The sequence below is a fragment of the Pipra filicauda genome, unplaced genomic scaffold (genome assembly GCF_003945595.2).
Source record: "Pipra filicauda isolate LSUMZ 115617 unplaced genomic scaffold, ASM394559v2 scaffold353_size752799_pilon, whole genome shotgun sequence".
In the NCBI taxonomy this organism is placed as follows: domain Eukaryota; kingdom Metazoa; phylum Chordata; class Aves; order Passeriformes; family Pipridae; genus Pipra; species Pipra filicauda.
Window position 1 is genome coordinate 87865 of NW_024104480.1, and position 16432 is coordinate 104296.

At 37.2% G+C, this 16432-nt stretch overlaps 1 protein-coding gene across 2 annotated transcripts in view; it reads left to right on the forward strand.

The window, feature by feature from the left end:
* The window catches only part of VPS41 (VPS41 subunit of HOPS complex), a 105775-nt gene that overhangs the window by 10092 nt on the left and 79251 nt on the right, over nt 1-16432 (forward strand). Inside the window, exons 3-5 of one of the 2 annotated variants that reach the window (XM_027744392.2) lie at nt 9687-9731; nt 10226-10333; nt 13236-13313. In XM_027744392.2, the coding sequence (XP_027600193.1) occupies nt 9687-9731; nt 10226-10333; nt 13236-13313 (231 nt within the window). The remainder of the gene's footprint in view (nt 1-9686; nt 9732-10225; nt 10334-13235; nt 13314-16432) is intronic. The other variant, XM_027744394.2, reaches the window with a different exon arrangement.

The window sequence follows — 16432 nt, forward strand, 5'->3', positions numbered from 1 at the left end:
TGACTTACAGGAAAAAACGGATTATTGCTATATTCTTTTAAGATGTTCTGTTTTGGAGTGAAAATTAGATACTTCATTTAATGAGGTATTAATATTAACCAGAAGTGCCTGTTCTATCTGTGTGTTGTTGAATACATAAAAAGTAAAAATGCTGCTGTGCCTGCTACATAAATTAAATGCAATTGCAAAGCTACCGTTAGCAGATTATGGAGATGTGGCTTTTCCAAAGCACTAAATATATTCATCTGGGTGGAATAACAGCCTAGGCTGGAAAAAAGAAAGTAGCAGGGAGATTCAGCTCTTCCCCAGTGGTGGGAAGGTGAACTTTAAAAAGTGCTATTCCTAAAACTTCACTGTCGTGTTTTCATATGCAGTAGATCACAGGGTGGCAACTGGGCTGCTTGAGTAGTGTCCACAGGGGAAACAAATGTTTGCCCAAGTTCCTTACTCAGCAAAAGAAAAGTACAAGTAGAAATGCATAGCTTCATTGAGATTTGAACTATGCTTGGATTTTTCTGTGCTGGATTTGGAATTGGATTTGGACATGGAAGATAAAACAGCCTATCCTGTGCTGCCTCTATATAGTGCACTTGGTGTGGATGGACTGATTCTGTGCTTTTGAACACTGAAGTGGGTTTTAAAGTTTTTGGGTGTTCTTTGTCATGCACAAAACTACCAGTAAAATAAATTGATGGAAATTGAAATGAAACCAAATTGTACTATATGGACTTTTTACTACTTCTTTTTTTTTGTTTTGTTTTGTTTTTTAACATGCCATTTATGATTGCTCACGTGCAGTATGTCATCTCTGTGTTAGTTACGCTTCACAACTTGGCTGGTGCCCAGCTCCTTCAAACCTGTAAGACTGAATCTTCGATTGGTGTTGTGCAAATATAGTGTAATGTTCTGTAGGCCACAACAGTTTTGTGAGGAAATAAAATGCTCTCTGCTTTGGCTTTCATCTGTGTGTTATTTCATACTGTAAATACAGCCCATTTTGATACATATGCACAGGCAGCCATATCATCTTAATTCCTTGCTCCTGGTGTATATCTGCATTTTCCCATGGTATTAAATAAATCCCTGTGGAAAATACATAGGGAGAACAGAAAACTGCTGTGTGAAATTTTACCATCCTAATCCATATTTACCAATTTTGCAGCTAAGTGTACTGGGAAAGCATTGCTGATCTGCCTTATGAACAATTGTAAAGGAACTAGATGGGAGGTTACTCACTGCACATTTTTCACTGAGGTAACATTACTGTATTTTCACCATAGAATTAGGGGAAAATATTTTTAACAGCGTAAGTCACAAATATGCTGTCATGGTTTGGAAATTTCAGTCTTCATGCCTTTTGTTGTCTTGTGTAGCAGTAGTTGCAGAATGGACATTAGTTCTTTTGCAAGTTGGAAACTTGAATGGGATTCTAGCTTTTATTCACTATTGCTCTACCTGCTTTTGAACCAGTGACTTGAGGTGAAATGGTCTTTGCTATTCTGATTCTTAAACCAATTTATTTTTTTCTACTTTGTTAAAATTCTCCTGTAGGAACAGACTTTTTGATATGAAAATAATGGAGGAAAAGAGGTTTATGTTCTCTCAGTGAGGTTCTGAAGTGACTGGTAAAGTCCTCAATATTTAAATTCTGCACATTAAATAAAACAACAGCTTACAATAAAATTGTGTTCCAGTTTTGGTGGTGCCCAGCAGACTGGGCTTTTGAAGGTTAAAGGCCTTAGTCTGAGTTTTTCTTGGCATTTCTTGAGTGTTAGAGATTTGATTGCATTGAGAGAAATTGAGTCAGGATCCTAATCCTGAAAATAGTGTAGGTACTCGCTTTATCACTGAGACAGGTACACAAGTCCAGAAACCATATCTTAGGGATGGAGAAACAGTAACAATGAAGTTGAGTTTTGTAATAGTTATGCATTGGCAAGGCAGCTGGGGTTGATGGAATTCCACCCGAAGTCTGGAAACATGGGGGCCTTGCACTCCATACCAAATTTCACGAGTTTGTGGTGCGCTGTTGGGAACTAGGTGAGCTACCATCAGACCTTCAAGATGCAGTCATTATCACTTTGTATAAGAAGAAAGGAATTAAATCTGATTGCTCAAATTACCATGGTATTACTCTGCTCTCCATTGCTGGCAAAATCCTGGCAAGAATACTCTTGAACAGACTAATACCCACTATTGCAGAAAGAAATTCTTCCTGAAAGTCAGTGTGGTTTCAGAGCCAACAGGAGTACCACAGACATGGTATTTGTCCTCAGACAACTGCAAGAGAAGTGTGGGGAACAGAACAAAGGTCTCTATGTAACCTTTGTCGACCTCACCAAGGCTTTTGACACTGTGAGCAGAAAAGGTCTGTGGCAGATTTTGGAACGTTTAGGTTGTCCCCCTAAATTCCTTAAAATGATCATCTCACTCCATGAGGATCAGCACGGCCAAGTCAGATTTGGCAATGCACTCTCTGAACCCTTTCTAATAAAGAATGGTGTGTAACAAGGCTGCATTCTCGCTCCTACCCTATTCACAGTCTTTTTCAGCATGATGCTCCAAAGGGCCACGGCAGACCTCGATGATCAGGACGGTATCTACATTCGATACCGTACTGATGGAAGTCTATTCAATCTAAGGCGACTGAAGGACCACACTAAGACCTTAAACCATCTTGTCCAGGAGCTGCTTTATGCTGATGACGCCGCCCTTGTCACCCACACAGAAGCAGCTCTGCAGCGTTTAACATCCTGCTTTGCAGACGCTGCTGAGCTCTTTGGGCTGGAAATCAGCTTAAAGAAGATGGAAGTTCTCCACCAACCTGCTCCTCAGGAAGTCTTCCATCATCCCCATATCACCATTGGCCAGTCAGAGCTTAAATCAGTCCAGCAGTTTACTTACCTAGGCAGCCTCATCTCCTTGGATGGTAAGATTGATGGGGAGATAGACAACAGGTTAGCAAAGGCATATAGTGCTTTGGGAAAACTCTATAAAAGAGTATGGCGTAATAAACTTGAAGAAAAGCACCAAGATCGGTGTTTACAGAGCCATAGTGCTGTCTACTCTCTTATACGTTTCCGAATCATGGATCATCTACCGCCACCACCTGCGTCTCCTAGAACGCTTCCATCAACGCTGCCTCCGTACAATCCTGAACATCCACTGGTCAGATTATGTGACCAATACATCTGTTCTAGAACAAGCAGCAGTCACAAGTATTGAGGCCATGTTGCTGAGAACTCAGCTGCACTGGGCAGGGCACGTCTGAAGGATGCAGGACCACCGCCTCCCTAAGATCCTGCTCTATGGTGAACTTGCTACTGGCTGCCGCAAGAGAGGAGCCCCGAAGAGAAGATACAAGGACTCCCTGAAACAACACCTCAACCTCGGCCACAGTGATCATCTTAACTAGTCTACTCTGGCCTCAAATCGGGAGGCCTGGAGACACACCATCTACAACGCTGCCATTTCCTTTGAAAAACGCACGCAGGATCACTCTCGAGGAGAAAAGACAACGCAGAAAGAATCGTATCCTGCTAAATACACCACCTAAGGAGTCTTTCTGCTGTGCCTTTTGCAATGAGATAAGTCTATCTCGTATTGGCCTCATAAGCCTGTAACAAACATGGATAGAGCCTTCCTAAATCTTCGTTCGCGAAACCTAACCATGAGTGAGTGAGTAGCATCTTACTACAATAATTCTCTTTGTTTGCTCTGTGGCACTTGATTCTTCAGCACAGGTGTATATATCTTCCAAAATTGTGGGAGATGGAGTGCTTTCTTCTGCTTTCTTCTAAATTTGTTTTTTTATTTTTGAAAGAGGGCAGGGTAAGACCTAGAACTGGCCAGCAAGGAAGGTGAGATGTTTGCATCACTTGAGAATATGGCATTCTTTTTAAAAAACACATATGGGCAGATCTGCTTGGAGAGCTTTAGTACACGACTTTGAGGTGCTATCTTCTAAAGGACCCAAAGAGCTTTTAAATCATACTTTATGTGTTTCTTGATTGTACAAAGTAACAATACACTACTGGTTTTGCAACAATGCAAACATAAATTTTGGCAAATCTTTGTTGTGAATTTCCAGCTGTTTTATCAGAAATAGTGATTATTTAAATTATTTTTCAAAACAGGGATTTGACATGATCAAGGGTGGAAGTCAAAGGGATCTCCAAACTTTGTTCTGACATTGTGGTGTTACTTCCATAAGTTCATCAACAGACATTAAGAATTTGTTACAGCTTGCCTTTTAATATTTTCTAAAACTAAGAGTATTAAAGTATCCTCCTGCATGTGTTATGTCATGTTATGTTGCATGTGATATTTTCACTTGAAGTAGATTTTTTTTGCTGGATTTTTTTATTCAGTTTAGCAAATCAGGTTTATTTATAAATCAGTTGTTCAGTATCTCTTGACCTTTAATGAATTGAGGTAGTTGGGTCCTAACAGAGGTTTGAGAGCTGAACTGGAAAGGATAAAGTCTGAAAATAGTCATAATTTATCAGGCCGAACGAGGCATTATGACCCATGTGGTACAATTCCCAGGTGTAGTAATGTGATGAAGATTTAAATAAAAAATTTTATCTGTATCTTTTGTTGGGTAGTAGTACTTGTCTCCTTGTGGCAATTTTGTGACAGTTATCCTTAAATTTGTACGGTACTTGTTGGGCCCCCTTGTTCAAACTGGGGCTTGCATAGACTTCGTGGTGCAGTCCTGCCCTCTCAGGCAATGCTGGTGATAGGAAGGGTTTGCTGGAGGGTTGGATGGTGGTGTAAAACCCCACTGAGGATGTACCTTTCATTGCAATCTGGTTAGAAGTCACCCATTCCGCTTCTCAGCAGGACACCAGCCACTCAGGTAAGTACTCCTTTGCTCCTGCCAGCTAGGGGATTTATAGTAGAAAGATCCTTTCCAGCCCACAGTCCCACAGGCCCTCAAAATTAAAACTGAGACAACCAATCAACCCCCTGATTAAGACATAATTTCTGTAAAAGAATTAACAGTCGGATATGGTTATGCTTTGGATCTAGTCAAGATGTCAAGACCAAAAAATGAAATAAAGTGTCTTGACAACTGAGTTCTTGGGTATTTTGCTGCACTTTGTGCTTTGTATATGTATAGAATGTAATTATCCTTGGAGAGACTTCATTCTGGGGCTTGAGGTCTTTTTTATTGTTTTCTTTTTCTTTTTATATTTGTCACTGAATTTCTGTAAGAAGTGAAGCTGCCTCCAGCAGAGCGCTAAGGATGCATTTATTCATTTTTGCATAACTGAGGATGTTCTATGAACCTTCATTTTAACTCAAAAATAATTTGAGTTGGTTTCTTTGGTCCTACTGGAAGTTTTTATGTAGTCTGTTAACTAATAATTCTGGAGCTCTAACTAATCAGTTTAATTTTTTCTTCTGTGTGATAGTGATGACTGTTTAAATAAATTAAAATGCTGATTTCGTATTAGGTTCTGCATGGGTTTCCAAAGGTCTAACCTGTGTTAAATATCAAGAAAAGTTACTCTCACAAATTGCCGAGTAGTCTCTTCTCACTTTTTAGCAGTAATGTTGGGTTTGCACTTTTGCAGCAGAATGGGTTTGTTATTTTTTTTTTTAAAGTGAGATTTTATAATGTGTTCTAAACACTGAGTATTCAGATACACAGAGGCACTTTGAATGGCCTGTAAGCTAGGAGATGTTGTGGTTTAGGAATAGTATTCCAGAATTTGGTGTTCCCACTGTGACTCTCCAAGACGTGTGCCACTTGCTCACTACCCCACTGCTCCATCCGCCATGCTTGCTCGGAAGAGACTTCTTGGAAGAGGTTTTCCTGCCCCCACCACCCTGGCAATGACATGAGGTGGTACAGAATAACCTCCAGGTCCTAGCCCTGCCTCCTCCTGGCTACTGCAAAAATTAGCCCTGGCCTGGCCTGAACCAGGACAGGAAGAAATGAACTAATTTAACTTTTTTCTTATAATCTCTGAAGTCAAGGAGAACTTGAAAGAAAGCATGAAGAAAAAAAAAAGAAAATTAACTGTAGGGGGTTTTGTTGTTTTATGTGGTTTTTTTCCCACCAAGTCATGACCTTTTAGGAAGGCCTGTGACACTGGGGCCTTGTTGCAGTAGGGTGTGTGTGTATCTTCTTTGAAATTGCTTTGAGTGATGGACCTCAGGTATCTTTGTATTGGAGTTTAAATGCTTTGCAGGTTCAAAACTTGCAGGCATAAACAAGGCTGGAATGGCCACCTATAGTAATTGGAATTCTACCTGGGAGTGGACAGAAGATGCGCGGCAAAGAGGAAGGACACTTACCTTGTAATGTATGCACCATTTAATTCCATAAAGGCTTTGAAAAACTTTGAGGGCAAATCGTGTGGGAAGCGTGACACTTTGCTGTCAGTGCCCGTAACATAATTAGAGTATCCGCAATCAGTAGACCATGTAGTTCATGTGACAGACTGTCCTGTGGGCAGATCCTCTGCTGCAGGAGCAAATGTGGGCTAATGGAATAACTCTGGGAACTGCCCACAGGTTCCTTCTGGAAATTTTCCAGGACCGATTTCAGATATTTTTTCTATTCATGATTCCACTGCAGTAGTTCCTGTAGGCAAAGCTAGGAAAGACAGGGCAGAATATCTGAAGAATGTTGTGAATCTGTGTTTAGAAAGGCAGATGAGCATTCCTTGCAGTGGCACTGGCCTCCTGGGAGGTTGATGCATATTTGCAGCTCTCCTCAGTTTTGTAAATCTGCTCCAGAAGAGGAGTCGGTAGTGTGTAGGTGCTGAGTGTAGGCAAAGGACTTCGTTTTCAGTTCAGGAGTGTTTAACAGTGACAAATGGAACAGCTCTTAGTAGGAAGGTGTTTGTTTGTATTAGTGTTGAAGGTTAATTAGGGTATTTCGTTCCATTGGAAATGTGCTTTCAATGGGAAATGTTTATGGATACCTGTTCTTTACAGGTTCTTTACAACACATTTTTAGCTATTTGACTGCTAGCTTTAGCATTAAAATGCAAGTAGAAAACTAAATGGAATATGAATTTTAGTTTAGCATTCACGTGGTTGAAAAATGATCGTTATTTATTTTACAACATCACAAAGGTAGCTTCCTCCTGTCAGCTCTGTGGGTCTCCTTCCCTTTCAGAATTTAAGGCTGCCGTGTATGGAGTATACATTTTGTACAGTATATATTTCTTTTTCATTTAATACATTTGTCAAGAATCTCAAAATTCAGTGTTGTTTCAAGTATTTTTAGGCAGAAAATATGGGAGAAGTGTTAAGTGGTGGTACAAAAAGCAGTGCTATAAAATTTATTTTCAAATGTTTAGAATCCTCTAGGATGGTTTAAAAGACTTTAAATATAAAGTGTCATACACTTAGTAAAAATCCACGTTAGTTCAGCAATTGATTTTTTTTTTTACTATTTTTTCCCTTAAAAAAGAAAAGCTGTGAGTTCTCTTGTATGGGGTAAATGTCACTCTGTTTATATCTTAGCTTTGCTGCAAGTCAGGACTTGTACTATTCCTCTAGGTTGTCATAGAAACACAGCTAACTGACAACTCAGCTCAGGCTGCTGATGGTTTTATTTGTGGGTTTTAAGGATTATTAAAATTTTAAAAAAATTATTGATTTGCTTTTATTAACAGTGGGTTTTGTTTACTTTAGAAGTTCATACTGCATAAAAGGTTTTCCTGATAGAAAAATACCTTTAAAATTATTAAATTTTAATCTGATACTCTAAATAAGAGATCATCAAATGCATTTAATATATATCTGAAGCAGTAGAGAAATCTTGAATTTTGCAAATCACCTTTTTCATTTCATTTTGTTTACAGTGAAGTGCCCCAACTCCATTTCAATTCACCTTTTAGCTTGACTTTTACTTTCTGTCAAGAAAGCATGAAATGGGTACATCATCATGCCTAATATTTGGAAGTTTTCATTTTATTTACTTATTTTGAAGACCAGCAGAATGCTTCAGTGCACTGACTTTTGAAAATATATATTTTTTGTATGTGCATGTGCAAGAAAAATTACTTAGTTTTCACTCATAAATAAGACAGGCAAAACTTATTTACAGTAACTTTTTCTAATGGTCCACAGATGAATGATTTTATGCAAACTACTCAAGAGACTAAAATTAACTTTTCATGTTGGTTGCACATTGAATGTCCAGACCCCACCAACACGTGGGATCTTATAAAAACTAGATGACTGGAGTTCAGTTTTTACTTTTATGAATTTATTCAATGATTACCCATGCATTTCAAGTGTAATCTTTGTAAGGAATGTATAAAATGAAGTAATGTATTAATTGTGTAAAATGGACACATACTTCCTTACGCCCTCCTTCCATCGCATGTATGCTTTTTTCTTTGACTTTACCACCTCCCTCTACGTTGTAGCCATTTATTAAGGATCTGTAGGCACAAGGAATTTGACTGATTTATATACAGCCCTGTAATTTGACATTGTCATTCTGTCTAGTAACAACTTTGTTCAGTGCTAGATTTACTGAATAAAATTGTTTCTTGGTGGACATTTTGACACCTCACTTCAGACTCCTACGTCATGCGCTGCTGACATCCCTTTATTAATCTCATTTGTATTCTGTCATAAAACTCTCAAACAACATTTTAAAACAGACTCTCTTTGCAGTGTATTTATATAAGCATGGGGCTAAATACTGAGTGTTTCCATAGGAATGTGTGGCTTTTTTGTGTTTTTTATGAGGTTGTGTACGTATTACCATATATGATGGTATCACACATGGTAAATGGCCATAATACTCAACTTGGGAAAGACTGACTTTAGTTCTCCAAAGGCAGTTTAAACAAAATATATTTTATTAACCAGTTAACATGTCCTTCTTCCAGATTTATTTTTCACATCATTAGCTATAAATGTTGCATAAATACAGTTCTTCTGCCATAAACTGACCTTGTGCATTTTTAGGGATTGGAAGGCAGTGGTTGGTGGGAAATAGAGGCACTCCTTTAGTTAGAGCCCTGCGTTGTTATATTGTGGTTGCTTAGAAATGAGAGACACGTTTTATGTGGAAAACATACTCAATGTTGATCTGTTCATTAGAGCAAATAGTGAGTGTAGGAGAATATTATTGCAAGTATACTGTTTCCCAGTGAGGACCAAGGGTCTCGCTCATATATATGGGTTTGTGTATATATGCACATATATATGTATATATGCACATATAGTATTAACTGAGACTTACTGAAGCCTATGGAATCTCTCTTTGGCACTGTACTTCAGAAGACCATCTGTTACAGAGAGATTCCTATGACCAGAGAGCTATTTCGCACCTTGGATTTTCTTTTCCTAAGAGATAAACAAGGAGTGTTCTTTGATGAATAAATTTGCTGCTTGTTTTTGGGTTTTTTAGCTTAGTTTCTTTTCACTGTGTGCCCATTGAACCATCATCTTTCTTTGCATCTAAACAGTGATTGGGGGATAATACCTAACATGCTTGAAAAGAAAAAGAGAGGAAAGCCTCAGTATTTACCAGAAAAAGATCCTAACATGCACATGATAAAGGTGATTCATAGGAACATGCTGTGTCCAGATCCTTTTCCCAGACAACATGTTTATACTATTTATTTTTTAACATAAACCCATCGGTGGGTTTTATACAATTAACTTATTCCTAGTGGATTCTTTTTTATTTTTGTTCACAGTGTTTTGCCTCTATCCTTCCTACAGAGGTGCAGCATCTTGTAAAGGTCGTGAAGTTTCTTGTAACCTGCATGCTTCAGCTTTCAGTTCATTGTGGCTACAGTGGCACACTTTATTTTATCATCCTTCATTTTCATATCCATCCTTTTTGTATTTTACTTCTAAATTGCAAATTACTAACTTTATGTAATAAAGTACACATGTACATTTTTTACTTGCTTTTTAGATATCAACTAAGTGCCTCTTACAGCTGAATTGATTTGCTGCTATACAGTCTTTGTTTGCACCCAGAACTTTGGAGTAAAAAGAGAAACCAATAACAAAAAACCACAACCCAAACCCCCTCAGATGATAAAAATGTGAAAGTTTGGCTTTTGATTGTAATGGCTGTTATGAAGAGATAGCAGTGATCCATCTTCGGCTGTTGCTGTGTGATAGTTTTGGGGTATCTTTTAATTTGTTTATATCTAAAATAAACATCTAAATGTTTTTGTTGTTTTTTCTCTCTTGCTCCATTTTCCTTGCACTCTTAAAAATTTAGGAAGATGAGAGTGAAGAAGAACCTAAGCTGAAGTATGAACGGCTTTCTAATGGAGTGACTGAAATTCTCCAGAAGGATGCAGCCAGCTGCATGACAGTGCATGAAAAGGTATTATGTGACTTTGTGGCTGAGAAAAAACTTCTGCTTGGTTTTATATATTTAGCTGTGCTTATAATACATCAGTATATTTCTGTGTACAAGTGATGCCAAATCTAGACTTGCAGTGCAGGACAACATAAACAAAATTCACCATAACCCTGTATTGAACGATCCACATTTTCTCAGTGATAAAATGAGCAGTTCACATGGTTCAGTTAACAGTAGATCTCTCTAGAATTGGAATACAGTCCTAAATTTCCTTTCCTCTGGAAGGAAATTGATATATAATGTGCTTATTTGTACAGCCTGAATCACTGAAGACAGACTTCATCGTGCCAGGAACTTAGCGTATATTCATCTGTGGAAGACACATGAGTTTATGTTGACACAGTTTAGGAGGAAGTAATTACAATATTTTCTGTTTGGTTGCTTTTTGGGAGTTTTTTTGAGAGGTGTCATACTAACACTTCCCTGTTCCCCTTCCCTGATTCAATATGTTAAAAACAAGGAGAGGAAAGGCACATGCTAAGGTTTGTGACTTACAAGAGAATGATAGGGAGAAAGTGTTGGACAATGCAAAGTAAAGAAATTTCATGAAGAATTATTCATTTATTCTTAAAAGAAGGAAACTTCATATGCTTCTTTAATGCTTTAAACAATTGCTTTGTATTTTATGAGTTTTCTTCTCTTTTATAAATATGGGAAAGCATTTTAAAATATTGAGGCATGCTGAAGAGATCTGAAAGTATGAGTTAAGGATTTGTTAACTATTAGTATGTAGAACATAATAGCTATTTTCTGAATGTATATTTTTTCATATCTAGTAATAACTCCTTAACAGTTATTGTTGAGGGATCTATCTTTATTATTTGGCTGTATTTTTAGATTGACTTGTGCTATGTTTCTTTTCCTCAGAGGACTGTTGCCATGGCTCAAGAGGCTCTTAAGATGAAGCTTGTATTTTAACTGTGTGAATGAAAACAATAAGTCTTTCTAAAATGTTTTTGACGACTTAGAATTACACAGATATTTGGAAAATTGGCAAGCCTTTCCTCTTTGTCTCTGGCCTTTTTCTGTTACCTTTTATTCACAAGTCTCGGGTAAATTCTGAAAGCCGAGAGTTGAACTGGATTTTTCTATAAGTATATGCAAAGATACAGCTTTTGCTGTATCTGTGTCACAAAACATGACAATACAGGAAAACTGTTGAAGTATCCCAGCTCTTTCAGTTTTCCAGCAAACTGGATACACTATTTATGAGAAGGATCAATATTGTTAGAAGCTAGGTACTGCAGTCTTTTAGGAATAGGTCTCTTACAACAGAGAGCTTAAAAATGAAGCTGGGTTATAGATTTTGTGAGGGTGTTTCTGTTTCATTTTTGTTGTGTTTTCTTGGGTTTTTTTTGCCTTGCAAGAGCAGGAAAAGCCTTGATAAAGTGTCATCATTAGCAAAATTATACCATAATATGTATAATATGTCTCTGATTAAAGCAGTTTAACTTTGCTGAGAATCCTGAAAGCTGGCTTCTGTGTTCAGACTAATTTCCTCCCAGGATTATTTTTTCTCCTTTTTGCTGCTAAAGCATCATATTTTCACCAGGCTTGCTGTCTGCACTGGATGACTAATCGTCATGGCACCTGGTGCATTCAAGCAGGCCTGTGCAGTGGAATAGTCATACCTAGTTATGTCTGCACACCTGATGTTTTATTAACCAGTATTGATTTTTTTACCCAGGGGACTTTTTTCTTCCTGAAAAAAGGCAACCTTGCAGGAGTGAAAGGCATTGCAGGGAATGAATTTCTAATGAACCCCTTCTTTCCCTTTCTTGACTCCTTTTAATGTAGCTTCATATTTTAAGTGCCTGAACTGAAATTTCATTTTAAGCAATTGCATTTTGATAAATCCTTTTAAACCTTGACTTTCTGTAAGGTTATTTTTTAAAGATTGTGCTGCCTGACTGACACGCTTAGCAGTGCCTGTAAATTTGAGCATTTCATTATAGGTTGCAATGAAGCATGCTCACGTGCAGTGAAATACAGAGAATTGAGTAGCCTAAACTATTTGAGTAATGCTGAAAGTGGGGTAGGGGAGGGGACAAATAAAAGAAACCTCTGTCATAAATCAAGTAGTACCAAAGTTCTTCCTTTTCAGTTTAGGTGTAATTCACATGGTTCAATTAACAGCAGATCTCTCAGAATCAATTCCCTTCTTGTTTGTATCAAAATAAGTTTTGTGATAGCATGAATTTGTGTGGACATTTCTTTATTTTGCTGTTATTTTTTAGAATGAAACTCCTGTGGAAAAGTGTATTTGTCTTGAGAGTATTCAATTTAGGTGTTGCTATGTGAAGGGGAGCAAACCCAGTGGTTATCTGTGTGCCTAAATGCACTGTCAGAAACCTTCCATAATTCAGCTGTTATTTTACCAGCGGTTTACTGGTGGCCTTTTGTTGTGTTTGAATGCTTTGTTTTCACGTTAATAATGAAGGACAGTTAAAAATAAAGCTCAAAGGAAATTGTTATGATTGAAACAAAGCTGCAGAAACTATTTCTAGGAACTATTTCAGATCTCTGTTGGCCTTGCTTTCACACTGCATTTTTAATTTGCTGCCACACTCCATCAGCCAGTGTGTACAGACTGCAGACACACCATTAGTTGTCAGTGGATGAGAGTCCTCATGACTCATTCTGACAGCTAACTTGCACTATCAAAGTAATATGGGCTTGAAGCCCTATTTTATTCTTTAGGTATAGTTAAAATAACCTTTCTCCATAGAAAGTGGTGGGCTTTTTTCTTTTCCACAGTGTTGCTAGTCATTAATCTGCTAAACATCCTGGAGTTCATTTAGCATTGCTGTAGTATTGGTTGTGGTGTCTTTGTGTTTGTGTAATCAGTCTCTTTCTTTTACAGTTTTTGGCACTGGGAACACATTATGGCAAAGTTTATTTACTTGATGTCCAGGGGAACATCACACAGAAGTTTGATGTTGTAAGTATGACATTATTCAGAACTCATTTACTGGGATGTAAAAATGCTGTAATGTACAGAAATGAGTAAGTTAACAAACACTCTTGTTGCACCTCAAATTATACTAATGCATTCCGTAACATAAGAAGCAGTGTATGGTCCTTGCAAAAAGAAGTTATGCTGGATGGTTTTGTGATGAGCACATCTCAGTTTACATATAATAAACTTTTTCATGAAACAGAAGAGGAAATACATATTTATGATTGTAAGTGGCTGTTATTAAAAATGTAACCCAGAAGCTTGTGATTTCCATAAGGCATGAACCTGTTCATTAGGTGACTGTTGCCAGTTATTAGTGTGTGCACTATCATTTTAGCTAGTTGCCACAAGTAATTCAAAATTGATTGATTACCTTGCTGGCTCAGTTTATCTGTTGCAAATATATAACGCTAATATTTTTTGTAAATGTTTTGAAGTTTGAATTTTTACGGGTTTCTATTGATTGAAGGAAAAGAAGCAGACTTATTGTGGTTCCTGGTAGTAGAAGATGAATGAAACGTTAAATTTAAACTCTGTTCTAGAGTATTAAATGTTCCTTTTAATTGTGGATATTTGTTGATTATTTGCAAATTCCCTGTCTTCCTTGGAAATTGGATTGAAGAGAATTAGCAATTTTTTTTCTCCTGACATTGTCACAAAATCTAGTAGCCAAGCATTGGTTTTTCATAGCAGTCTGAGGACTTGTCAGAGAAATCATCACAAGATGTGGGCATGTTTGCAAAGAGAACATGTGTGCTAAAAGCTGACACAGCTGCATGGGAGGGGTGAAAGATTTTGTTTATATTTTTGAAAAATCTAATTATGAGTAGGGGAGTAGAGGGAGTACAGACTCCTAGGCACAGCTTTTGGAGAAGATTTTAGGTTTAATATTGGTCAGATTGTCAGTGACCTTACTGGGTATTAGTTAAAGTCAAGCTAATTATGTTCTTCTATTTCTTTTAGTTTTGTATGTTTGTCAGTCCTGCAAATGAGATGCTGACTGCATTTCAAAAGAGGAAAAGCTTTTGGTGTCTCCGTTACAGTTCTGATTACTTTTCATGCATGCTACTTGATAGAGTTTCTCTGCGAAGTAAGAGAAACTCTCTATTTGGGGCAGGTCAGATTAAAGTGAACCTGAATTCTTCTCTTCCATTGCTGCAGTAGAAGACTGACTCAGAGGTTCACTCAAATGAAGTGCAGATTTTCTGTTTAGTCTGGCACTAATGTCTTAGACTTGTATTTCTTCCAGTCTGTGTAAGGCATTTTAAAAAGTTCATTTGTAGAATTACCTTTTTATTTTTCTTATGTGAACCACCAATGCCTTGTTCTTTCCCACTGGTTCCAAGAGATTAAATCTTCTTTTTGTAAAAGCTTAGGGCACTGCCTAGGTGTAGAGCAAGGAACAAGGGGACCTGTTGTCTGCAAAAGACTATAAAACAAAATTCCTGCATCCTCTTTATACCTATCCTCCCAAATCTGCTATTCTTTTCTTTGCTTTTCCTTAATTAAAAGTCATATCAGTGCCTGCTGGGAGGGTGGTTTCTTAGGATGAAGTTAAGTTTGGTCTATATAATCTACTTTCTGCTCTAAGGTGCTTACTTTTCCAAACTTAGCCTGCTTCAGGATGAAGATTTTTGTGCTGTGTCTCCTTGTAGAGATGGCAATGATTTCTTTTTAAAACTATTGTTTCAGTAGAAACTACTTTTTAAGCTGGAGAACAGGAAACAGAAATGTTTCTTGGATTCTATTATTAATGTTTATGTCTCTTTTTGTAATGTACATGTCTCCAGTGCAACAGATTGCATCATGGATTAGGTGGAAACAGTGCTGCTTTTTTTTTTTTTCTTTTTTTTCCTAATTTGAAGAAGAATGATTTTTCTCTAGGACCACTTGTCTTTAAAAGAAAAGTTTTTCAAAGAAAAACCTGTAGACAGTTTATTCTGAACTGGCTACGGTATGTCAGAATATCTTCCTTCTAACCTGAACTTTTCAATATGTTGGACTGCAGACTAGAAGCATCATTATCAAAACATTCAGTGGAGTCTTCCTTCTGTTCTCTCCTACAAATGCCTGTTTATTGTCTTTCCTCCTGAGGAATTTGCAATAGAGTATTGCCATGTAGTAAATCCCAAATAAAACCTAACCCTTTCTTGAGAAGAACGTGAATTAGTTCCTGAAGTCATATAAGGACAAAGCATTCCTTGTAAATGCGCCAGGGCAAAGAGTGTTTTCTCTAGTGGTATTTTTGCTGGTTGTTTTCTCTGGTCCAGAATGAACAAATTCCTTCTGAGAACCTTTTTCATTGGTGGAATGGCAGATGTGGTTTTACCTTGAACTTGTTAATAGGGATGGTATCCGTTGTTACTGATCACTGGAAATTAGTAGTCTATAAAAGTTGTTCCGAGTAAATAAAATAAGAATATTACCACTGAAATATTTTTGTTGTTTGCAGTAAGTAGTGTACCCGAGGAGCGTCTTTTACATATTTTTCTTTTTGAAATCATCTTTTTAGCAGATGTTTTCTGTTTTATAACATGGCAGAAGTTAATACTAAGGGTAACAGTGTGAAACCCTTTGTCCAGGAAAGATCAGTTATGTAATTCAAGGAATTGTTCCACATTTGGGTCTTTATTTTTTGGTGTGGGAGGTTGGTGGTGATGTTTGTTTTGGGATTTTTTTTAAAGCAAAGTTGGGGAATAAAAAAATTAATTACTTTTCTATACATCTGTTAAATATGTAATTAGCAAAATCAAACCATACATGGGAAACTTTAAAAGCCACTAGGTCTGAAATACAGTTAGTATGTGAAATAAACCAGAATGGAGCAAGAAGTTTTTACTTTAACCTTTTTATAAATTCATTTTAATAGCAAGTTCATATTAAATATATGTAGAAAATACCATTACTGCTCTCATAGTCCTCTTTATTTCTATTTTTCTTTCCTAATTCCAGGTAACCATGTTCAAAAGTATAAATGGGCTTAGAAATTGAAGAAATAAGAATTTTGCCTTTATAATCAATCCTTTATTTTCTGTATTGATTCAAATCTGCCTTTGAGCCAAATTGTAAAACATAAATAGATACTGATCTCAGCATTTGCA